The following is a 24515-nucleotide window of genomic DNA, read 5'->3' as shown; positions in this document are numbered from 1 at the left end:
CTTTCTTTCAATGTGGATAGTATTCTTTTTCATAAGTACTTCAGGAGTGTCCTGGCTTGTTGCACTGCTACTCGTAGTAAAGTCCTTTACAATGGATTGTGCCACAGTGTTTTCTTTTCTGCGTACAATGTTCTCTTGGTTCTGCTCATTTCACTCTGCATCAGTTCATTGAGGTTCTTCCAGATCATCAATCCTTACAGCATAATAGTATTCCATCACCATTATATACCACAATCTGTTCAGCCACTCCCCAATCGAGGGGCAACCCTTCCCTTCTAATTTTTTGCCACCACAAAGAGCGCAGCTATGAATATTCTTGTACAAGTCTTTTTCCTTATGATCTCTTTGGGGTACAAACCCAGCAGTGCTATGGCTGGATCAAAGGGCAGACAGTCTTTTAGCGTCCTTTGGGCATAATTCCAAATTGCCTTCTGGAATGGCTGGATTAATTCACAATTCCACCAGCAATGCATTAGTATCCCAATTTTGCCACATCCTCTCCAACATTAGCTAGGTGTGAGGTGATACCTCAGAGTTGTTTTGATTTGCATTTCTCTAATTGGTAGAGCAAATAAGATATTTCTAAAGCACTATACAAATGCTAGCTATTATCATTATTATTTTCTCAAGGTGAAGGTACTAGCAGGAGGGATGGAGAAATTAAGGAGATTGACCAGGAAAGGCTTCTTGTTGAGGTATAGATTTGAGTTGAGTCTTGTCAAAAATGTGGAGAAACACAGAACTTTCACCAGGAAATATCGCAGTGATCTGAATTTTATTAAAGATAGTATAGAGAGAAGGGAGGAGAGATTGGGTCTCTTTCCAACAGGCCAAAAAGCCTCACGAGATTCCCCATAAAGGTGAGAAATTGCTGAAGGATCTCATCTGTTTTATAGAGAGTTCTTTACAGGGAATCTACGGATATAACTTGGGATTTTTATTGGGATTCTACAGACATCTTAGCATATCTGGTCCAGATGCCTTATGGTTGGCTCCTCTGCATATCAACACCAACTGTTCAGGTTGCCAGATGTTCAAAAGAGGATGTTTGGACACTTTAGAGTTTATTTATCAGCACCAAATGTTCAAAGGAGGAGGTCTGGATTTTCAGTGATATCATGAAGGGACTATAGTGGAACCTCAGAAAATAAGTGTAAGTTTTTCTGAATCTAGTTCTTTTCCTTTTCATAATCTTAAAGGAAGTCAAGCGATGGAGGCAAAGAGGAAGGATATTTCAGGCATGGGAACATCAAGCTGAGGCAAGGTAAGATAATTTATTAACATTTTAAGATATGTCTCCCACCCTATACCAAGGTAAGGACATAAAGAGTGATACCATAAGTAAATTAGGGGAACATAGAATAATTTACCTAGTAGAGCTATATGGAGAAGGGAAGAATTTATGACCAAACAAGATGCAGAGAACATTACAAGATGTAAAATGAATTATAATATTAAATTAAAAGGTTTTTGTACAAACAAAACCAACATAACCAAGATTAGAAGGGAAATGACAAAATGGGGGGGGATTTATAATAAATTTCTCTGATCAAGGTCTTGTTTTCAAATATATAAAAAACTAAATCAAATTTACAAGAATCCAAGTCATTCCCCAATTGACAAATGGTCAAAAGATATGGACAAGCAATTTTCCAATGAAAAATCAAAGCTATCATATGAATAATCACATGGAAAAATGTTCTAAATCCCTCTTGATTAGAGAAATGTGAATGAAAACAACCATGAGGTACCACCTCAAGACTATCTGATTAGCCAATATGACAGTAAAGGAAAGAGATGAATATTGGAAGGAATGTGGCAAATTGGAACACTAAATTGTTGATGGAGTTGTGAACTGATCCAACCATTCCGGAGGGCAATTTGGAACTATGCCCAAAGGGCGATAAAACTGTGCATAGCCTTTGATCCTGTAATACTACTAAGAGGTCTGTATCCCAAAGAGATTTTTTTTTAAAGGAAAGGGACCTACTTGTACAAAAAATATTTTTAGCTTCTCTTTTTGTGGTGACAAAGAATTAGAAATTGTGGGAGTATCCATTAATTAGGGAATGGATGAAGAAATTGTGGTATGTAATGGCGATGGAATACTACTGTGCTGTAAGAAATGAACAGGATGATTTCAGAAAAAGTTGATGCAGAGTGAAATAAGCAGAACCAGGAGAACATTGTACAAAGTAACAGCAATATTGTGGTATGATCAATTGTGAAAGACTTAGTTACTCTCTGCAATATAATACTCAGGGATAATTCTGAGGGACTTATGACAAAGAATGCTATCCACCTCCAGAGAAAGAACTGTCAGAGTCAGAATGCAGATCAAAACAGACCAAAAACATTGGTTCCAAGGCAGAAGAGTGGTAAGGGCTAGGCAATAGAGGTTAAGTGACTTTCCCAGGGTCACACAGCTAGGAAGTGTCTGAGGCCAGATTTTAACCTAGGACCTCCCATCTCTAAGCCTGGCTCTCAATCTACTGGGCCCCCCAGCTGCCCCCAGATGATTTCTCACTTTAGTTTATTTGGGTTATTTTTTGGGGGGTGATTTTATGTTAATATTCTCTTATAAAAATGAATAATATACAAATATGATCTGCATGATAATACATGTATAATACAGATCAAGTTGTATACCGTCTCTGAGAGTGGGGAAGGAAAGGAGGGAGTGAGACAATTTGGAGCTTATTACTTCAGAAAACTTGTTGAAATTTGTTATTAAATTTAGTTGGGAAAATAAAATATTATATAGATAGCTAGTGTAATAAATGAAAGTAAAATTATTAAATGTTATATTAATAAAATGTGGCCACCGTTATAAAATTAACTCTCAAGTCAGGAGTCTATTAGTAGCTCTTAACAATGTAATTCTAATTTTAAAAATGGAGATATAGGGAAAAAAAGGGAAATATAGAAAGGGGACAGAAAATCTCACCTATCTAGAAAAATACCCTAAGCTGAAATCTGAAGCCCACCAAGCTGCTTAGTCTGCAAAGCCCTTGAGCTGAGAGAGAGAGAGAGAGAGAGAGAGAGAGAGAGAGAGAGAGAGAGAGAGAGAGAGTCCAACCCACACAGGAGCACTCTGTGTTCCTATGTCTTGCAACATACACATGCAAAATGGGATGCGGGGTAGGACAAATTTAGGGAGTGACAAACCTAGGGTGTGGATTCTATCACATGATAGATAGATAGATAGATAGATAGATAGGTATTGGTATTGATATTGATATTGATTTTGCCTTTGGGAAAATTTGAGTTGTTAGAGTATTAAGTTTATCTCTGAAGAATTTAGCTAACAGAGACACTTGCTATAAAATTTTCCCCAAATTTGTTTTTTCCTTTCTAATATTGGTTGCATTGATTTTGTTTGTACAAAACCTTTTAATTTAATGTAATAAAAATTATCCATTTCATTTTTTATAATGTTCTCTATGTCTTGTTTGGTCATAAATTCTTCCCATCTACTTTCCATCTATTCCCATATTAAAATGTGGGCTTTCTCCTTAGATAGGAAAGTATGTATACTGTATGTGACCCCCTGAATAAAAGTTTATTTTGTTCGTCAAAAGGAAAGAAAGGAAATTGGAGGTGACGTATATGTGAGAGACCAGTGCTGATGGATTGTGGAGTGAATGGTGGGAAGTAAAATTAACAAAGACTGTAAAGATATGACTGGTCCTCACTGTAAAGAGCTATAATGGTTAAATTGGTATTTTGACTACATAAGAGAGTTATAAAAAATGGTCGCTGATTATTATCCCTTAAGTCAGGAAAACTACACTTTTAGCAATTTTGTTCAATTGGAATATTAGTAAAAAGAGGGAAATGTGGAAGGGAAAGAGGTAAGGAAACTGCCTCACCTACCCTAAATGCTGATCCTGTGAAATGTAGTTCACTCCCTGACAGAGCTCCAATCTCCACATGGGAATCCTAGTCACTCACCAGCAAATCTGGCAGGATCCAGGCAAGGTCCCACTGTAGAAAAACCCTTGTGAGCTAAGCTCACTGAGGAAGCAGTGAACCCAACAAGAAAGTCTCTGACTCCAAGAAGCTCCAAAGCTGAAAGTCAAGTCCCAAAGCCAAAAACTCCAGTTGAAAGGCCCCAAACTCCAAGTTGAAGTCAAAGTCAAAGTCCAAAAGCCGAGGTGCTGTTCTCCAAAGAAGAAGTCCAAAGGAGAAGATCCAAGGAGCAGAGACTCCAAAGAAGAACTCCAAAGGAGAAGTCTAAAGGAGAAGACCCTTGGATAGGAAGTTCAGGACTTTTTATAGTCCTTTTCCCACATCACTTCCTGTCCCTTTCCCACTCTACAGGAACCAAGTGCAGTCTTTCAATTTGCTTAGCACTGCCCAGGGGTGGGGAAGTGGCCTCTCAAGTTGTCACCCACTCTAGCAAGTGACTTGTGAACCCTCATACTGGTAAGGTACTAAGTAGGGGTACTTAAGTTTTTGATTAATGAACTTAAAAGTTGCTGATTGATAGACAAAGAGTTTGATTCACTCTTCACAGAGCTTTAAAAAGACACACAGTGGGGCCCAGTGATGGGAGGTCCTGTGTTCAAATGTGGCCCCAGACACTTCCTTAGGCAAGTCACTTAACCCAGATTGTCCAGCCCTTGCTGTTTTAGAACTGATCCTAAGAGAGAAGGTAAGGGTTAAAAAAAAAAAGGTGGTCCATACAGTGGCTTTTCTACTTGTTTCTAGACATAATAGGAAGCCACTGGAGTTTATTCAATAGGGAAGTGTCATGGTCAGAAGACTTTCACTTTTAGGAAGATCCTTTTGGTAACTGAGTGGAAGATGGACAGGATTTGTGAGAACCTGGAAATAGGAAGAATATTGCCATAATCTAGGCATGAAGTGATGAGGGCTTATCCCAGAATGGGGCACTTTGAGGCCCTAGGTGAAGAGCTTTCATGACTTTTTAAAGGGCTGGAGAAAGTGTTACATAGTAAGAAAACATGGCAGAGCCTGCTCTTCTTGAGAGAGAGATAGCCAAGGTTATCAATGGAAACATAGGTTCGAGAAAGTGTCAAATTAAGATAAAGAATGCCTAGAGCTATCACCGGTGCAGTGGGTCAGTAGATGGCAGCAGGGTGGTGACATCACTAGAAGGCATCCCAGCCCTACAGGATGAGTTGACTCTTTGTAAATATGGCTTGGCTACACATGATCTCTTAATGTTGGCTCCTTTATGTACCCATCTTAGTCAGGCACGTTCCCTATGTCTATACCTCTCCGTGTGTATTCCCTATATATGTACCTACTTCCCATAGATACTGTTTATGGGGGAAATATTTTGTTCCTACATTTTTTGCCATGTTATTTCATTAAAAGTCTTTCTGATAAAAACTGTTGGGAAAATTGGAAGACAGTGTGGAAGAGATTAGGTTTGGATCAACACCTCACACCCTACACCAAGATAAATTCAGAATGGGTGAATGACTTGAACATAAAGAAGGAAACTATAAGTAAATTAGGTGAACACAGAATTGTATACATGTCAGACCTCTGGGAAGGGAAAGATTTAAAAACCAAGCAAGACTTAGAAAGAGTCACAAAATGTAAAATAAATAATTTTGACTACATCAAACTAAAAAGCTTTTGTACAAACAAAACCAATATAACTAAAATCAGAAGGGAAATAATAAGTTGGGAAGCAATATTCATAACAAAAACCTCTGGCAAAGGTCTAATTACTCAGATTTACAAAGAGCTAAATCAATTGTACAAAAAATCAAGCCATTCTCCAACTGATAAATGGGCAAGGGACATGGATAAGCAGTTCTCAGATAAAGAAATCAAAACTATTAATAAGCACATGAAGAAGTGCTCTAAATCTCTTATAATCAGAGAGATGCAAATCAAAACAACTCTGAGGTACCACCTAACACCTAGCAGATTGCCTAACATAACAGCAAAGGAAAGTAATGAATGCTGGAGGGGATGTGGCAAAGTAGGGACATTCGTGTTGGTGGAGTTGTGAATTGATCCAACCAGTCTGGAGGGCAATTTGGAACTATGCCCAGAGGGCACTGAAAGACTGTCTGCCCTTTGATCCAGCCATAGCACTGCTGGGTTTGTACCCCAAAGAGATAATAAGGAAAAAGACTTGTACAAGAATACTCATAGCTGCACTCTTTGTGGTGGCCAAAAATTGGAAAATGAAGGGATGCCCATCAACTGGGGAATGGCTGAACACATTGTGGGATATTTTGGTGATGGAATACTATTGTGCTAAAAGGAATAATAAAGTGGAGGAATTCCATGGAGACTGGAACAACCTCCAGGAAGTGATGCAGAGCGAAAGGAGCAGAACCAGGAGAACATTGTACACAGAGACGGATACACTGTGGTACAATCGAACGTAATGGACTTCTCCGTTAGTGGCGGTGTAATGTCCCTGAACAACTTAGAGGAATGTACAAGAAAAAGCACTATTCACATTCAGAGGAAAACTGTGGGAGTAGAAACACAGAAGTAAAAAACAACTACTTGATTACTTGGGTCAAGGGAATATGGCTGGGGATGGAGACTCTAAGTGAACATCCTAATGCAAACACCAACAACATGGAAATGGGTTCTGATCATGGACACATGCAATACCCAGTGGAATTGTGTGTCCGCTATGGAAAGGATGGGGGAGGGGAGGGAGGAATAGAAAATTATTTTTGTAACCAAGGGATAATGTTTGAAATTGACCAAATAAAATAAAATAAAATAAGTCTTTCTGATCTTTGAACTAATTGTGTGTTTTGGCTATTGAAAGATAAACATGTCAGGAGGGCTTGTGAGCTGTGGTTTCAGTGATGCGGAACCACAGAGTACCTTGAACCTGGGATGGCCATTCAGTAGGGAAAGGCACGTTCTTTTGGGCTGTGCTTCTCTCTCCTACCAGGCTCAGCTCATTCTGAAGTTGAACATTTCTGGCGCCATTCTTCTAAGATCATGTGATGGGTCTTGACTCTTCTTTTGCTACCTGTCCTTAGTACACGCCATTCTGAAAATCAAAGTCGTGTATCCACAGTGAGACCTCTTTAGATAATTCCTCCCTTCCTGGCTGCCTAAATCTTTTAGTTTTGGGCTACTTCCCATACCTCTTAAAAGACTTCTATAGAATTTCATGGGGCAAGATCCTATGGAACCTTCCTGAAATCTGCTCTCCTCAATCTAGGGGGATGTCTTGACATCTCAAATAGGAAGTCCTGTAGGAATCTCAAGTTCAATGTGTCCAAAGCAGATTCAGATATAAATTTTTCTGGATCAAATGACTATTATGCTATTAATTTTATGCTATTTCTATTTTTATTCAATCATATTTAATACTCTTCAGCTGATTGCACAGGTGGGCAAAAGGACTGTCTTTGTAATTAAATGAAAATGTTGGGTGTAAACTCATCTCCTATAGACTCGTTGAAAACTCTCTCCAGACATTCCCAGTAGCAGAAAGGATGATGAGGCTGACAGGGGATGACCTCAGCCTGTACCCACATAATTTTGATTTCTTCTGCTAATTCTCTACATTCTGAAAGTTTTTTGCTCCATGTATGTTGGAGATTGGGATTATTCTGTATAGCAATATCTATTAAGATATTGTCATTAGATTTTGTGGATCCCTGTTATATTGGGACAGCTCTGTCCTCTGGGGCTTCTGGCCCTACCTTCTTCTCAGTATCTCCTTTGGTAATCTCCTCAGCTCTCTCCAGTTCAGTTGTCAAACAATTCCCAGATCTACATATTCAGTCCCAATTTTTCTGAGGAGCTCTAGTCACAAATCTCCAGCTGATTATTAGCCATCTCAAACAGGATATCTGGGAAGAATCTCAAATCCAACACATCCCAAACTGAATGATTAATGATGATCTCTCCTCCCCAACACTGCCATCTTCCTACCCTTCCTATTAAGACCAGCAAACAGGGGGCAGCTGTAGGCTCAGTGGATAGATAGCCAGGCCTGGAGATAAGAGGTCCTGGGTTCAAATCAGACCTCAGAGACTTCCTAGCTATGTGACCCTGGGCAAATCTCTTCAACCCCCTTGCCTAGCCTTTACTGTTCTTCTGCCTTGGAATCTATGCACAGCATTGATTCTAAGATGGAAGGTCAGGGTTAAGAAACCTGCCCAGGCCTGCAAACTCCATGTTATCCTCAACTGCTTATTACTCCCTCCAAATGTCCAATTTAGGGATGAATTTTATTGTTTTTCTATCACCCTTACATCTCCCATATAATATGTCCCCTTCTCCCCAATTTCTCAGCCCCATACTCTAATTCTGATCTTCATCACCTTTCACTGAGAATACTATAATAACATTCTAAATGGTATCCTTCTCTCAGGCATCTTCTCATTCCCCCATTCTGCACTCAGCTGAAAGTCTAGTCACTTTGCACCCTGGGCTCCATGAGCTCCAGTGGCACTGCCTAGTACCTACAGGATCCAAGATAAACTTCTGCATTGGGCACTTAAAGGTCCTGGCACCATCACCCCCTTTCCCATCTTCCAAATCCTTCTCTTTGTATTACTCTATAATGGCCTCCTTGGATTTCCTCAAACCTGACTCTACAAGTCTTTGCCCTGGCTGTCCTCCATGGATGGAATTCTCTGACCTATCACCTCTTTCCAGGGATTCTCCAAGACTCAGCTCAGATTCTTCCTTCTTTGAGACTTCCCTGGTTCTCCTAGATGCTGGTGCATCTTTTAGATCACCTTCCTCCTATCTCAGTCTCTTAATTTCCTCTTCATTAGAGGTGAGGTCTTCCTTCTCATCTTTGATATTGTTAATTTGGTTTTCTTCTTTCCTTTTTTAAACTAAATTGACTAGTACTTTGTCTATTTTATTTGTTTTGTCATAGTACCAGCTTCTAGTCTTATTTATTAATTCAATAGTTCTTTTACTTTTGATTTTATTAATTTCTCCTTTGATTTTTAGGATCTCTAATTTGTTTTTCATCTGAGGATTTTTGATTTGTTCACTTTCTAGTTTTTTAATTTGCATGCCCAATTCATTGGCCTCTGCCCTCCCTAATTTGTTAATATATGCACTCAAGGATATAAATTTCCCCCTGAGTATTGCTTTGGCTGCATCCATAGATTTTGATAGGATGTCTCATCATTGTCATTTTTTTCAATGAAATTATTAACTTCTTCTTTGATTTGTTCTTTAACCAATTTTGGAGAATCATATTATTTAATTTCCAATTAATTTTTTATTTACCTCTCCATGTACCCTTACTAATTGTTATTTTTATTGCATTTTTATCTGAAAAGGTTGCATTTATTATTTCTGCTCCTTTATATTTGTTTGCCATGTTTTTATGCCCTAATACATGGTCAATCTTTGTGAATGTACCATGTGCTGCTGAAAAGAAGGTGTATTCTGTTTTGTCCCTATTTATTTTTCTCCACATATCTATTAACTCTAATTTTTCCAAGATTTTATAGTAAGATCTAATGAACCCCAAGTTTTAGGACTAGATTCCATGTTGAAAATAGAGATCTAGTAAAAGAGAGAAATGTTGGAAGTAGAAAGGATTGCCTAGCTAGATACCCTGTAATTTCTGTCCAAAGTCCAGCTCAGTTCCAATCATCATGTGGAGTCCTGGTTATCTCTTTTTTTTTTAACATTATTTTATTTGGTCATTTTCATACATTGTTCATTGGAAACAGATCATTTTCTTTTCTTCCTCCCCAACGCCCCTCCACCCCTGGAGTCCTGGTTATCTCTTAAGCCAAGAGTCCCTGTGGTGGAACCTTCAGCAAAGGTTCCACCAATGCAAGCCTCTTCCTTCGGCTCCAGTCACTCACCCAGCAAGCGTCTCCAGTGCAGAAAGCTCCAGCCCAGCAGAACTCTCCTCAAGGAAAGTCTCCTTTCAAAGGCCAAGAAATGAATTCCATCAAGCTTCTCAGTCTTGCCTTTTATAGTTCTTTTCCACATCACTTCCTCTGTCTCTGTCTCTGGCTCTGTCTCTGTCTCTGTCTCTGTCTGTCTGTCTGTCTCTGTCTGTCTGTCTGTCTGTCTCTGTCTGTCTGTCTGTCTCTCTCTTCCACTTCATGGGAACCAACCACAGCCTCCCAATTGGCCTAGCACTGCCCAAGGGCCCAAGGGGGTACAGTGTTTGTGGCCTTTCTAGTAAGTGACCTGTGAACTCTCTTCCCTAGTAGTGACCTACCAAGTGCTAAGTAGGGGCACTTCAAATTCTTGATTGATTAAATTAAAGATTGCTGGTTGATTACATGAAAAATAAGCAAAGAAAGTTCAGTTCTCTCTTCACACCACCCAAGGTGTAGACCTTCCATGGCCCTGATTATTTCCAGATTGTCTCCTACATTAGAATGTCAGGGTTTAATCAGTGCTGGTGACTGGCTTTCACAATGATTTGGTTTCAGTAGAGTCTATTTGTTCAATTCTCAAGAGTTGAATGAGATCTGGATTTATGGTACAGCGTTTTGCCATTATTTTTTAAATGAAAAAGAGTAAGTTTCAAATGTAGTCACTACATGGTGTCTTGGGAGGCATTTCATGGCTGCAAAATATTTTCAAACAGCGAGGCGGTGCAGTGGATAGAGTGCTGTCTCCAGGTTTGGAGGCCTGAGTTCAAATCCTGCCTCAGGCACAGATTGGCTGTGTGACCCTTGGTAAATCACTTAACCTGACTTACCTCAGTTTCCCCATCTATCAAATGAGCTGAAGAAGGAAATGGCAAACCACTCCACTGTCTTTGCTAAGAAAACTCTAATGGGGGTCAGGAAGGTTCAGACAGGACTTGAACCAACACAAAATGTTTGCAGGCTCCAGTGATGCGCTACAGTTTCTACTCTACATTTTCTCAATAACCTCAGTTGATTGCCATGGTATTTATATTTATCCTCTCTGATTAGGGGGTGCCTGTGACTGCGGTTCACTGAGTAAGTGTAAGAGGATGTGAGTCCTGAGCTTTTAACCCTAGAGACCATTAAGAAGGACTTTCCCCCTCTTTCACCTTTTCTTTGCTTGGTTGAAGTGAAGTCTTTTATCTTGCTCTCAATACTCAGGGTATTCTATAGTCTCCCCTAATCTGATTTCTGGTTCCTACTTCCTTTGATAAAGAGGTTTACCAGCTGTTCCTGAAGGTCTTTTGTGTAACCAGGGTTTGATGGAAACTGGTTAGCCAAGTGTTACCTGCACTTAGGGAAAGTCTTTTATTCTTTTTTTTTAATAGATTTTGATTGCTCTCTAATGTTTTTCATCACTCAAGTTTCCCCCTATAGCCCTCCCCCTCTCACGCTCTGAGACCCATGCCTTAATCACAAATGTTTAAAAAAAAAGAAAAAAGCCCAGCAGAATTATCAATACAAGGAAGAAATCTGAGAGATGAAAATATATTCTCCACCCTTGGGGCACTACCCTTCCCCCCTGTGCTCCTCCTCCCCTCCCCTGGCAAAGGAGGCGTCTTCTCGAATCTCTTCTTTGGGGCCAAACTTATTCTCTGTAATTTTGCAACCTTCATTTTAAATTGTTTTGTGGTGATCGTTCATTCCATTTTCCTGCTTCGAGTCAACGTGTCCCTTGTTGCCTTGGCTCTCTTCTCCTCCCAGCACTCTGCATCCTTTCCAAGCTTCTCCAAGCTGTTCACATTCCTTACAGAGATCTTTGATTATGCTGCTGTGCCCACACCATTGAGCCATTCCCCCAAATGCCTTTTATTCTGAACCCCTTAGAATCATGACCTTGGATAATCACTTCTGCTGACCTCGGTCTCTCTACCTCTAAAATGGGGATCCGAATAGCACCTACCTCCCAGGTATTGATGTGAGCATCAGAGGAGATCCTATTTGTAAAGTGCTTCACCCAATAGACTCTTTATGAAGGCTAGTCATTGCTGTTATTGTGATTTTATACCCTTGGACTACCGATCCTTGAGATATAGTATCCCCCTCCTGGAGGTAGGTGAGGGAAGGAGCACAAACCAAGCCACTGCTCCCCTCCTGCTCCTTATGAAGACAGGGAGTGCAGTCTCCTCTTGATAGACCTTAAATTGGTTATCTATCATCTCCCCATGCCACGTGAGAACTGACACCAACCCCACAGCCATAGAACTTCCATTTCTATTTATTCTGTATTATATACTTATTTCTGTCCTGGTGGTCATTCTCATTACACAGCTTAAAGTCCCTGCAGGTAGGGATCATTTCATTCCTTTTAACTCCAGGACTTCCTGCCAAAATGATTTTCTGAAGGGTTGACAGAGCTCGCTGCACCCTTATATCTACTCTAGACACCCATGAGCAGTAGGAGAGAGGGCCCCACCACCCAACAGCCAGGCCAGAGAAGACATACATGTAGTCTTTGAGTCTTTTTGTTCTGAGGCAACAAGAATGGAGGTTTCTCTGAAAAAGCCCCGTGGGTAGGATTTTTGGAAGGCCAGAAGCACTCAGCTTCATAAAATGCTTGTTGATAGATTGTCCCAAAGTCTAGTCTTCCATTGGAGAATTCCTCTATAGCAGTGATGGTGACCCTTTTAGAGGTGGAGTGCCAGGCCCTGCCCCCCCCTTTAGCCCACACAGGAGAGGGAGGAAATACTCCTTTTGATCTGAAGGACAGAGGGGTGAATGCAGTGAGAAATGTCCTCAGTGAGTATAGCAAGGTGGAGGGGAGTGGCCTGAGCACTCTGCTCCCCTCCAGCTCTGCTGCCTGTGAGCTGCTCTCACACCCTGTGCACTCCCATTGGATTGCTAGGCAGAGAGGTGGGTAAAGTGAAAAAATGTCATTAGGCACCATGAAGAGGGGGAGGGGAGCAGCTCCACCAGAGTCCTTCTGCCTTTCTAGTAATGAACTGGGAGGCTTGTCCCCAGAGAGAGCTTTGTGCGCTACTTTTGGCACCCGTTGCCATGGGTTCCCCATCACTGCTGTATCATTTCTGACGGTAATGACCTTCTCCTAAATCATCATCACTCCAAACCCTTCCATATCTGTAAACAGATCCTGCCATTCAGGCAGGTGTTTGACATCTGATGAGTTCCTGCCTATTGGTTTTTCTCTTGGATCTCCACCATTTTGGAGTCTGGAGCCAGCTGGAGTTCAGTTGCATTTGACAATGTCTCAATGACCAGCTTTTGTATTAATGGGTAAAGTGGCATCTAATAACAGCAGTATTATTGCAGCTGGGACAGCTCCGTGGCACAGTGGGTAGAGAGCTAGTTCTGATGTCAGGAAGCCCTGAGTTCAAATCTGGTCTTAGACACTTACTTTCTGTGTGATTCTGGGCAAGTCACTTCACCCCATTTGCCTCAGTTTCCTCATCTATAGAATGAGCTGAAGAAGGCAATGGCAAAGCACTCCAGTATCTCTGTCAAGAAAACCCTAATGGTGTCACGAAGGGTCAGATACAACTGAAACAACTGAACAACAAAAGCCAATTATTACAGTTAACATTTATTTAGCCCTTTTCAGGTTGAAAAGTTCTTTACAACTAGTATCTCATTTGAGCTTTATGGCAACCCTTCAAAGTAGGTGCCATTATTATTCCAATTTTATACATGAAGAACTTAAGGCAAACAGAGGTTAAAGTGACTTGCCCAGGGCCACATAGCCAGTGAGTGTCTGAGGCAGAATTTGAACTCAGGTCTTCCTGACTAGCTTCAACACTCTATCTACTGGACCAGCTAGTTGCCTCTTGTTATGAAACAATTTCTATACATTTTAAAACTGCTTATCATGTGCTCTGACAGTCATCAATCTTTTTTCCTCCCTCTTAAAACCCTTGCCTTCTGTTTTAGAATTGATCCTAATTGATCCTAGAATCAATATTGAGTATTGGTTCCAAGCAGATGAGCAGTAAGGGCTAGGCAATGGGGGTTAAGTGACTTGCCCAGGGTCACCCAGCTAGGAAGTGTCTGAGGCCAGATTTGAACCCAGGACCTCCCATCTCTATGTCTGGCTCTCAAACCACTGAGCCACCTGGCTGCCCCTCCCACCCTCCCTACCCTTAGTGGGTATACTCTGGATGATGATCCTGCAAAGGACCCAGAGAGAGAAGTTAGTCCCGTAGGAGGAGAACCAGGAGCCAGCAGTGTGGTGGAAATGGAGAGAGAGGAGAAGAGGCTGGTTGACCGTGTCAAAGGCTGCAGAGGAGTCAAGGAGAGTGAGGATGGAGAAGAGCCCGCTGGATGTGGTGCTCAAGAGAGCGCTCATCGGGAACCTGGGAAAGAGCAGTTTCAGTTGACCGAGGAGGTTGGCAACAGACTTCACTCTGGAGAACGTAAAGACGAGTGAAGAGAAAGTCAAGGAGATGCCCCTCATGGGTGGAATCTGGAGGAGGCTCGTGGGGAAGGGGAGGGAAGAGACGGAGGCACGTCTGTCAGAGGAGAGGAGGAGTCGGTCATCGGTGAGGACACCACGGAGGGTTAGTGAGAGTGGGAGGGGGAGAAGTGGACGGCTTGGCCTCGTCATGGGGGGATGCATGCAAGGCAGCTGAAGGAGGAGGCAGAGAAAGAAGGCATCCCAGTGATGGGAGTGGAGGAGGGGGAGAGAACTTTCTTTAATGATTTGCCTTGGTCCAACTAACAGTGGAGATATCTTGTTTAATCCAACGAAGACAGATGGCTCTTTGCCTACATTTGGCCAGCCTGAAAGGGGAATCCATTAAGATTGGTTTTAGGAAGATGTTTCTTCCACTTTGGGTAAATGCAGCATGGTACCCTGGATCTAGCCCTGGAAGGGGTCTTCGAAATGATATCATGGGGGCAGCTGGGTGGCTCAGTGGATGGAGAGCCAGGCCTGGGTTCCAATCTGGATTCAGATACTTCCTAGCGGGATGACCCTGGACAAGTCACTTCACCCCAATCGCCCAGCCCTTACTGCTCTTCTACCTTAGAACTGATACTTGTATCTATTCTAAGATGGAAGATAAAGGTTAAAAAAAGAAAGAAATCTTGTAACAGGATCTTAGCCTCACTTGAGTAAGAAGATTGAAGAGGCGGCAGTCAGTTTGTGGAAGAGGATGAAACCCTCCAGACCCCGGATTTACTTGATTCATCTCGTCCAAGCCTCCTTTTAGAGAGGGGGAAGTAGAGGCTCTGAACGTTTCGAGGACTTTCTGGGGGTCATTCAGGTGGTTGGTGGCAGGGCCAGGATTCAAACCCAGGTCCACGACTCTTCCCACCACCTCATACTGTCTCTGAAAAGTCAAACCTCCCCAGCTTCACCGGGATTATTTTGTTTCGCTTTACCGTTGAATTGCCTCTTCTGTTTGGAGTCGTCTCTGAAACGTAAGGTGGAAGTTGTCGGGGCCTGAGATATTCTGCTTAGTGGAGTTAATCTTTGTCCAAACACCTGTCGGGCCATAAATGGCCTTGGACAGACTTGGGTCAATTCTTTGCGGCCCGGTCACTATGAAGTCGCCCCCTTCCTGCTTGCTGGAGGTGACATGACTCCTCCGGCCGGCCGGCCGGCTGTTGTCCTCCTGGTTGGTAGCTCTCCCAGCACGCTGGTGCCTGGGCCTGGTCAGAGTTCAATGGCGCCTCAGGAATGCTGGTTTTCCCTCCTCTAGGCTGCCTGGCCATCAGCACATTCCTGCCTGCTCACAAAAGTACCCCGAGTTCCCAAGTAGGGATTCCAGTCGCCTCTAGTGACCCGTCTCCCTCTCCTGCCTGAAGCTCGCCTCCTTCCTCGAGGTTTCTGCTCCGACTGCTGGCTCTGTTGAACCCATTCTTCTCCTCTCCCGTTCCATCCAATAGCATCCCCATCCCAGCTCTGGCCCTCTCAGCCCCCTCCGGCTCTCTCTCCAAAGGGCCTGGCTATGGGGTGGGGGTCAGACTGGGCCTTCCAGGGAAGGGGGAAGGGATAGACTGACACATTAACCAGCAGTGAACAGGCCAAGGTCAGCAGGTTAAATGGTCACCGATTACCTCTCGGCCAGGGCCAACCAGCTTGGGTTATGTCTGGTCACTTCCACCGATGTCTGTGTGACCCGGGGCGTATATAAGAGCCCCCCAGGCTCAGCCAGAGCACACCAGAGACACATTCCCTTCTCCTGCTTCTCACTAGACCTGAGGTCAGGATGAAGGTTCTCGTGGTAAGTGTCCTGTCTCCCTGGATGCTTTCCGAAATGCTGCCCCCTACTCCAGGCTGCTTCAGGGCCCTCAGCCCCTAGGTGGCCCCCGAACTGCTAGGCTATTTCAGGGTTCTGAGCAGTGGGCTCCCCTCTCCCTCCAGTCTGCTGCCCACACTTTCAGATAAGGGAGGGACTGGCTGAGTGGTTTGGAAGCGGGGCTCCTGGGTTCACTCTCTCCTCACCCTGGGGTCCCGAGGTCCATACAACTGGACTTTGAAGGGCCAAATAGGGAAGAGGAAGGGGGCTTGGGGGGAGAGCAAAGGCCTGGTTGAAGAAACTGGGGCTGAGGGGAGCCGAATCCAAAGCCTGGGGACCGCCAGGCCCCTCAGACCTGCAACATCACTTTTTCTCCTCAATCCTGGGGCCAAATCAGAGCCATTCTCTTCATTTTACAAGTGAGGAAACTGAGAGTAACAGAGGCACAGGGTCTCCCGTGACATCCCATAGGGACTGAGATCCAGGGCTTTTGACTTCCAGATCTGGTTCTCACCTCTAGACCCTTTCCTTCCTAGGAGGGGGTGGCCAGTAAGTCATCTGCTTCTTCTTCTTCCTGTCCCCAATTTCTCCCCTCCCCTTGGTCAAAGGGCTCAAATGAACTGAGCTACATTTTCTTGTTTCCTCTGCATTTCTTCATTATCCTCTGTGGGAGAGCTCTCTGCACTCTCCCTTGGCTCCCAGGGGTCCCCCGCCCGCAGAGCCCTGGCAGATTGTGTGCATGTGTGTAAGTGCCTGAGTGGGTCTGAGAGGGAACTTGAGTAAGGCTCAGTGGGTCTGGAAGGAGACGTGAGTGGCCTGGGGACCGTGCCTGAGTGTCTGTCTTCCAAGGCTGATCATTTTGAGGGCCTTGTTCCTAGCTGTCCTGGGGTTCTTGCCTCTTTTTCTCCTCTACTTCTGATAATCTAGAATAATCTACACTGATGCCCCTGGACTGCAGGGTCCTTCATCCCTCTCCTGCCTGTCCTGCCACCTTCCCAGATGAAAGACTCTTTCCCTCCCTCCCTCCTTCCTTCCTTCCTTCCTTCCTTCCTTCCTTCCTTCCTTCCTTCCTTCCTTCCTTCCTTCCTCCCTCCCTCCCTCCCTCCCTCCCTCCCTCCCTCCCTCCTTCCTTCCTCCCTTCCTTCCTCCCTCCCTCCCTCCCTCCCTTCTTCCTTCCTTCCTTCCTTCCTTCCTTCTTTCCTTCCTTCCTTCCTTCCTTCCTTCTTTCCTTCCTTCCTTCCTTCCTTCCTTCCTTCCTTCCTTCCTTCCTTCCTTCCTTCCTTCCTTCCTTCCTTCCTTCCTTCCTTCCTTCCTTTCTTTTTTCCTTTCCTTCCTTCCTTCCTTCCCTCCCTCTTCCAAGTTGGCTGAGCTCATCTCCTCTTCTCCCCTTTGCCCCCCAGGGTCCAGACCCTTCGGAGATTTACCGACCAGAGGGAAACAAAAACAAAGAGGACTTCCGCAACTATACTGTAAGACTGCCATCTTGGCTCTGATAGCGCTTCCTGGCCCTGACCTTGACGCTCCACTGCCATCTGGGAGAGAACAGCTTCAGTGGCCAGTGAAGAAGGAAGGGGTTGGGGGCACAGTGGCAGAGGACTAGAAGAGAGAGGGTCAAGGGGCATGGATTAGCCGGGGTCAGACAGGGTGGGATGGGATGGGAGTGGGAAGAATCCGGGTCTAACCCAAGTGGGACTTGCAGTCAGGACCCCACCAGGATCGAGTCTACAACACATACAAGCTCATGCACACCTACCAAACCGTGGACTTTGTCAGGAGGAAGGTGGGTCCTTTGCCTTGGCTCTGTGTCCACAAGGGTGGGCCCCAACCTGGTGATGGGCCCCTGTAAGGTGGGGGGATGGACTCAGTTTCCAGGGGTGACAGATCATCGCTCGTGTGTGGTTCTCATTCCCAGCATGTGGAATTTGGTGGATTCTCGTATAAAAAGATGACCGTGATGGAGGCTGTGGATCTCCTGGACGAGCTAGTGGATGAGTCTGACCCAGACGTGGATTTCCCCAATTCATTCCATGCGTTTCAGACGGCTGAGGGCATCCGGAAGGCTCACCCTGATAAGGGTATCTCCTGCTTCTCCCATTCCCAGGGATTCCCTGCTCGAGTCCCCACTCCTTGTGCCCTCCCGGGGATGGAGAGAGTGATGCCCCACCCCCAAAGGGTGCCATGGAGCACCAGGCTTCAGTGGGGATGGGGCAGTCTGTGGGCTTAGGGGTCCTCAGTTGGGTGGCAGGAGATCTAGACTCTGGTTGAGTCTCTGTTCCTGGCTGCTCATGGCACCCTGGGTGCTGACTGCCCTCCCTTGCCCTTGGTTTCTCTGTCACCACCCTCGGGGCTTGGACCGGGTGGTCTCTGAGGTCCTCCCTTCGTTTCAGTCTGTCTGGGTTTGTACTCAAAGCTCCCTGCGCCGAAGAATCAGAGGTCCCAGGCTCTCCCCTAGAGAAGGTCCCTCCCTTAACCTGAGCCAGGCAATCGGGGGCCTCCGGGAGAAAGGGATGATGGGAACCCGCCAGGAGGGAAAACAGCAGAGGGAACTGGGAGCCCCCAGCTTCAGAGCAAGAAGGGCTTTCCTGTAAGGGACACAGGAGGGATTAAAATTCTAGCCCCCGAGGGAGGGGGAGAAAGAGGGAAGGAGACTGCTCAACACCCAGAAAGCTGGCCCAAGGCAGGGGGGAAATCCAAGATGGAAGGATGGGGTGGGTCCAGGCTCTCCAGAGCCCAGCTCTAGGAGAAGCCGAGTCTCTGGGGCCAGAGAAGTGGGGTGAATCCTGCAGTCATTGCCCCTCAAGGCACCCAGGCGCTGAGGGTCTCCTGCTCATTTGTTCAATGCACTCCTTCATTCTTGTCCTCGAAAATCGCCCTTCTGGGGTGTTCGGACCAGTATTTGCTTCTGATGATCCTTTCCAGGAGCCCCATCCCTACAAGCAGTCCTTGGTGGGCAGTGTCTGGAGAACTGTGGCCCCAGAAAGAGGCTGCTTCTTTGATTGTGCTCCCATCCGGGTATTCCTGCCCTTCTTTCAGCCCCAGACTCAGTGCTGTCCAGAGCTAGAGGGGCTCAAAGCTGCCCGGTGACAGGAAGTTCACTACCTGCTTTGGGTGGCTGGGGCTGTCCCTGCCATCCATTGCGACCCTGAGCCGCTGGACCTGACCCAGGAGGGAGCCTGCTCCTGTTCCTGCACGTGCTATAGCTGCCAGGCTCCTGGGCCTCCTAGCAGGGGTGTCAGAGGGACAGCGGTGGGGACGGGAAAGTAAAGCCAGGGCAGAGTGCGTCCCCATCAGAGGGCACCCAGAGGACGGGCCCACACTGAGGAAGTGCTCTTGTCAATCCAATTCAGTGAGGGCCCTGGGGATCCGGGCCAGAGAGCAAACAGTGTCGAGTCCCGCCAGGGCTCCTCCTTCCCAGGGACCAGATCAGTCCAGAGGAAGGACTCTATGGGAAGTGGCTTTGGAAGGACCCTGGCAAGCTGAACCAGTCAAAGCTGCCATTGTGCTGCCGCTTTATGCTCTCCAAAGCCCCTTCCACCCACAGGGAGAATGCAAGGCTCATTGTCCCCATTTTACAGATGAGGAAACAGACTCCAGGGGCAAATGAGGTCCCTCCCCAGACGTCCCTTGACACTCTACAGCTTACTTCTGCCACGAACCCCAAAAGCAGGAAGGGGAACCGCTGGGTGGCCCAGTGGATGGAGAGCCAGGCTCAGAGATGGCCTCATTTGGCCTCAGACCCTTCCTAGCCGTGTGGCCCTGGGCCAGTCACTTCACCCCCCTTATCGCTCTTCTGCCTTGGAAGTGATCCTTAGTACTGATGCTAAGATAGAAGGTCAGGGGTTTACAAACAAACAAAGACAGCGAATGGACTGGAGAGCAATGTGAGAAGGGACCGAAGGGACCAAAGAAAGAGAAGCACGGCTCAGGTGCTGCCTCCTATGGGAAGCCTTCCCTGATCTCCTTTGCTCTAGGCAGCTCTCCCTCCTACCACAGCTTTGGAGAGGAGGCCAGTTGCTAGGGTCTGTCTCTGTGCCTCTGGTGCCTCGCAGGGATCCTTATACGGAGAGACTCCAGATGAACCCTTGTTGGCTTGGAGCCTCCTTTCCTCTGATGCAGGATGGAGACAGCTGGGTTTGACCAATTTGAGCCCTCAGGCTATGGTGTTGGGGGGATCCTTGTTCGCTTGTGTCACTCCTTCATGACTCCATGTGGGGTTTTCTTGACGAAGATACTGGAGTCGTTTGCCCTTTCCTTCTCCAGCCCATTCTACAGATGAGGAAACAGAGGCAAGCAGGGTGAAGTGACTTGTCCAGAGTCCCACAGCTAGGAGGTGTTTGAGGACAGATTTGAACTCGGGTCTTCCTGGCCCTGCACTCAATTTACTGAGCCACCCCGGAGGTCCCTCAGGGTAGTAGAAGCACACAGCAGAGCCTCCTCCTGCCCTCACAGTGATGCCTCCCCGCCCCGCTCCTTCTCCCAGGACTTCTTCCCCAGCTCTGATCCCTGGTCTTTGTCCTTCCACCCTAGACTGGTTCCACCTCGTGGGGTTGCTGCATGATCTGGGGAAGATCCTGGTTCTGGCTGGAGAGCCACAGGTAAGAAAGGGCAGCCCAGGCACTGTCCTCTGGGCTCCACGCTGAGGCTTGGGCCCCAGCCTCTTAGAGAGGTTCGGGGGTCCTGGGCTCTGAGCTTTGATCCAGGCTCTTCTGCCTCTCCCACCCAGTGGGCAGTTGTTGGAGACACCTTCCCTGTTGGCTGCCGCCCCCAAAAATCTGTTGTCTTTGGGGATTCGACTTTTCAAGACAATCCTGATGCCAAGGACCCTCGATACTGGTGACCCCACCCGGCCCCACCCCAGCCCTGTCCACCAAGCCCCTGCCCAAAGATCTCTCTGAGACCCCCCTAGAGATCTTTCATACAGATCTCTGCCCAGTGAGTTCCCCGGGCCCCCAACACACACACACAGAGCCGTTGGCTCTGTCATTAGTCATCCCTTTGGGGGCTCTACTCAGCCCCTCTCCATCTCCCTCCTCCCACCAGAGATCTCTTCCAGAAAACCCCTCCTCCAATTCTCTGCCCCCCCAAGATGCCTCAGATCTCCCCATGAGCCAGCCTAGACTGCCCCTTCCTTCCCCTAGACCTTTGCCCTTCTTACAGCCTTGACTCTCCCCAGCACCGAGTATGGGATGTACGAGCCCCACTGTGGCCTGGAGAAGGTCCTGATGTCCTGGGGCCATGATGGTGAGACCTCTCCCCTTGCCCTCCACTGTCTCTGCTCCATCCAGGAGCACCCTCTCCTCCACCAACCACCTAGGAGTCAGCAGGAAACCCCAAAGTGAAAACAAGGAACCGACCTCCCCTTTTCGAACCCAGGGCCAGACCTGCTGCCAGTGGGTTACTGGGAGAAGGCACCCAGGTTCTGGGGAGGGGGGAGGGGGTCTTCAAGGCTCTGGGGGCTGGTGGCCAGGCCTGTGACCATCTCTCCTTGTACAGAGTACATGTACCAAATGATGAAGTTCAACAAGTTCTCTCTGCCTCCGGAGGTGAGTGGGGTCAATGTGTCCAGTCCCCAGCCTCCAACTGCTAACACCACGAGGCCCCTGTCTGCCAAATCTAGTCTCTGACTAGGCAAGAGTCATGCCACAGAGGAGGGATCCCTGGGCCGGGGGTGGGGGGGACATGGGGAGCCTTCTGGGGTCTAGACGTGGAGTTTAGGAAGGGTCAATTGAGAATTGGGGCAAGCAAGAGCATGGCAGATGCTGGGACACCGTCAGCCCGCTTTCTCTCCCTCCCTTCCTCCAGGCCTTCTACATGATCCGTTTCCATTCCTTCTACCCCTGGCACACTGGTGGTGATTACCAGCACCTCTGTAGCACCCATGACCTCAACATGCTGCCCTGGGTACAAGAATTCAAGTAAGGGGGGCTCCTCACCCAGAGCTCTGGGGATTCCCTGGCTGTCCTGTTCGGGGGAGACAACCAGAGCAGGATGTGGGGGATGAGCCTCCTGTCCCTCCTGAGGCCAGGAGGAGCAGGGGTCAGTGTGGACCGGAGAAGGATGAGCCCTTCCTTTGCTCTGGGCCCCGTTCTTCCCTTACCCTGACCCAGGACCCACTGAGGACTCTTCTCTAGACGCCTAATGGGTACAGGGCACCTCGCTGGGTGTTGGGGAGGCTGGCATGAAGGATGACTTTGGCCCTGCCTCCAGAGGGATACAGAGGAGATGGAGGGGCCTTGGGGTGCGGAGCTGGGCATCCCAGGCCTAGATCTGTCACTTACAAGTGGGGCCATCTTGGGCAAGTGAGGCAGCAGCCTGTCTGCTAGTCCTGGAGTCACAAGACCTAGGTTCAAATTCTGCCCCAGATGTCTTTTTCTGCCAACCTTGAACAGATCCTTTGAGCTCCCGGAGCCTCCGTCCAATGAGTGGGTTGATGATAGTTGGCTGAGGATCTGTGACCCTCTGGGTGCCCTCAGAGAAATTACTTGACCTCCTTATGCCTCGTTCCACCAGCCAGGTCTCCCTCAGAGGACTCAGTTTCCTCCTCTGTAAATAAGGACTGCACTTCCTTTGCCTGGGAGATTTGGGGGGACTGGCTGGAGTACTTTAGAAAAGGAGTCCCAATTGCTCTCAACAACTAAGAAATTCAGACAAATGCTCTGGTCAAAGGGAAGGCTTCCTGGGCCTTTCAGGGAGGGAGCGAGGTGCTCCCTGGGCACCCCGGCTGGCCTGAGGGACAAGCTAAACAGGGGCTCCTGGGTGCTGGGGATCCCAAGGCAGGAGAAGCCAAGTCAGCCGCACTTGGCTCAATCTGTCCAGGGGCCAGAATCCAAGACTGACCAGGGCTGTATGGTCAGAGAAGCAGAGCCCCGACTTTGAGCTGGGAGTCATTTAGCCTCATGGGGGGAAGGACAGCTGGAAGACCTCAGAAACCAAGTTCAGCCTTTTCTTCTTACAGATGAGGAAACTGAGGCAGGGAGCTGAGTGAGCTCTAGTGCTGGAAGGGACCTGAATAGCTGAGAAACAGGGAAGGGGAGTGACTTAGCCAGGTCCCAGAGGCACAAAGGCAGGATTTGGATCGAGGACCTCAGTCTCTGGAGCCCTCCGCTTGGAAGTTCTTCCTCCCTCCTGGGCCAGGGCAGGGCCAAGGGAAGCTAGGAAAGCGCCCCGGACTCCCCTGGCCACGTTCCTGAGTGGCAGCACCCAGCTGTGCACCAGTCATTGAGGGCCAGCAAAGGAGAGAGAGAGAGGCAGGGCCAGGCAGGACTGGGGGCAGCCTGGGCGCCGCTCCTGAGCCTGGATCCCGAGCTACCCTGTGGGCTCCCGAGACCCTCACTCCTCCCCAGTCAGGACGGTTGGGTGAAGGCATCGCAGGCTCATGCATTTATGGAACAAGGCTTGGTTTCCCGGGACTCTGCCAGGCCTGGGGCAGACTGGAGGAAGCCCTGAGCCATGGAGCCGAAGCAAGGGGAGGCGGGGGAGCCCCCAAGGGGCAGTGGAAGCTGCTGGTCTCCCCCTGGGGGGTGCCCACCACCCACCGCCCCATCTCTGGGTCCTTTGCAGTAAGTTTGATCTCTACACCAAGTCGGAGGACCTGCCGGATGTGACTGAGCTTCGCCCCTACTACCAGGGCCTCATCGACAAATACTGTCCGGGGATCCACTGCTGGTAACGGCCCCTGCTTGGGTCCGAGCCCAAGCGGCCAGCCACGCTCGCTTGCCTCCCCAGGAGCAGTCAGCTCCTTCCCTTGTGCTCACGCGGCTGCCCTTCCTCTGAGAGGCGGTCGTCCCTCCAGCTCCTGGAGACCCCAAGGCCGCCGTCACCCATCCCGCTCCTCCCAGGACTAGCAGCTGCTCCCTCTCCCCACCACATCCTCCCTGGCACACCTGGGGGGTCGCTGGGCACTGCTCAGGCCTCCCACAGCACTCCTGCAAAGAAATAAAGAGTGGATGCAGCCGGTGTCTTACCCTCCCTGTGTCTGGAGATTTGTCTGGAGAGATGTTTGGGGGTTCTGGGGGGGGCAGGGCCTCAAGCAGCAAGAATGATCCCTTGGGACGTTCTCCATCCCCTCCTCCCCAGACCCGAGTAGGGACCCGGCCCCCTGGGGATGGAGAAGAGCAGCTAGGAGAGGGGGGCAGAAGACCAGAAGCTGCCTTACTGGAGGCCGCCCAAGGTTCTGGGCTGCTCTCTCTGGCCTCCCCTCACAGCCAGATTCCCTGGTCCCAGGCCCCTGCCCTAGGACCAAAGAAGGAAGAGCCATCCCCTGCCCCAAAGATTGATCAGATTGCCAAAGCCTCTGTCAGTCAGCCAATCAATGTGCCAGGCACCGTGCTAACTACCCTAGGGTAGGGGTTCCAAGAAGGACAAAAGATGGTCCTTGGCCAAGAGGAGCATACCGCTGGCTGGAGAGGAGCCTAGGGAGTATCTGGCACCTTTCCTTTTA

General features: G+C 47.7%; 1 protein-coding gene across 2 annotated transcripts; it reads left to right on the top strand.

The window, feature by feature from the left end:
- Positions 1-1159: 1159 nt before the first annotated feature.
- On the top strand, positions 1160-24038 carry MIOX (myo-inositol oxygenase). Of its 2 annotated transcripts, none has more exons than XM_007502759.2 (10): positions 1160-1264; positions 17476-17544; positions 17775-17855; positions 17988-18150; positions 20603-20670; positions 20799-20908; positions 21249-21316; positions 21569-21618; positions 21878-21990; positions 23636-24038. In XM_007502759.2, exons 3-10 carry the CDS (start codon positions 17817-17819, stop codon positions 23742-23744), a joined length of 720 nt encoding a protein of 239 aa, XP_007502821.1. In that variant the 5' UTR covers positions 1160-1264; positions 17476-17544; positions 17775-17816; the 3' UTR covers positions 23745-24038. The 2 variants fall into 2 exon arrangements, with proteins under 2 accessions (XP_007502821.1, XP_007502820.1); XM_007502758.2 differs by lacking the exon at positions 1160-1264 and adding an exon at positions 15953-16060.
- Positions 24039-24515: the final 477 nt, after the last annotated feature.

The sequence above is a fragment of the Monodelphis domestica genome, chromosome 5, assembly GCF_027887165.1.
Source record: "Monodelphis domestica isolate mMonDom1 chromosome 5, mMonDom1.pri, whole genome shotgun sequence".
NCBI classification, from domain to species: domain Eukaryota; kingdom Metazoa; phylum Chordata; class Mammalia; order Didelphimorphia; family Didelphidae; genus Monodelphis; species Monodelphis domestica.
The sequence above is the reverse complement of the archived record's forward strand: the minus strand, read 5'-3'. Positions and strand labels throughout refer to the sequence as shown.

Coding starts and splice junctions, on each gene's coding strand:
- MIOX (XM_007502758.2), top strand. Junction 18,151..20,602: donor GAAGGCTCACCCTGATAAGG/GTATCTCCTGCT, acceptor CTTCCACCCTAG/ACTGGTTCCACCTCGTGGGG. Junction 20,909..21,248: donor GCCAAGGACCCTCGATACTG/GTGACCCCACCC, acceptor GACTCTCCCCAG/CACCGAGTATGGGATGTACG.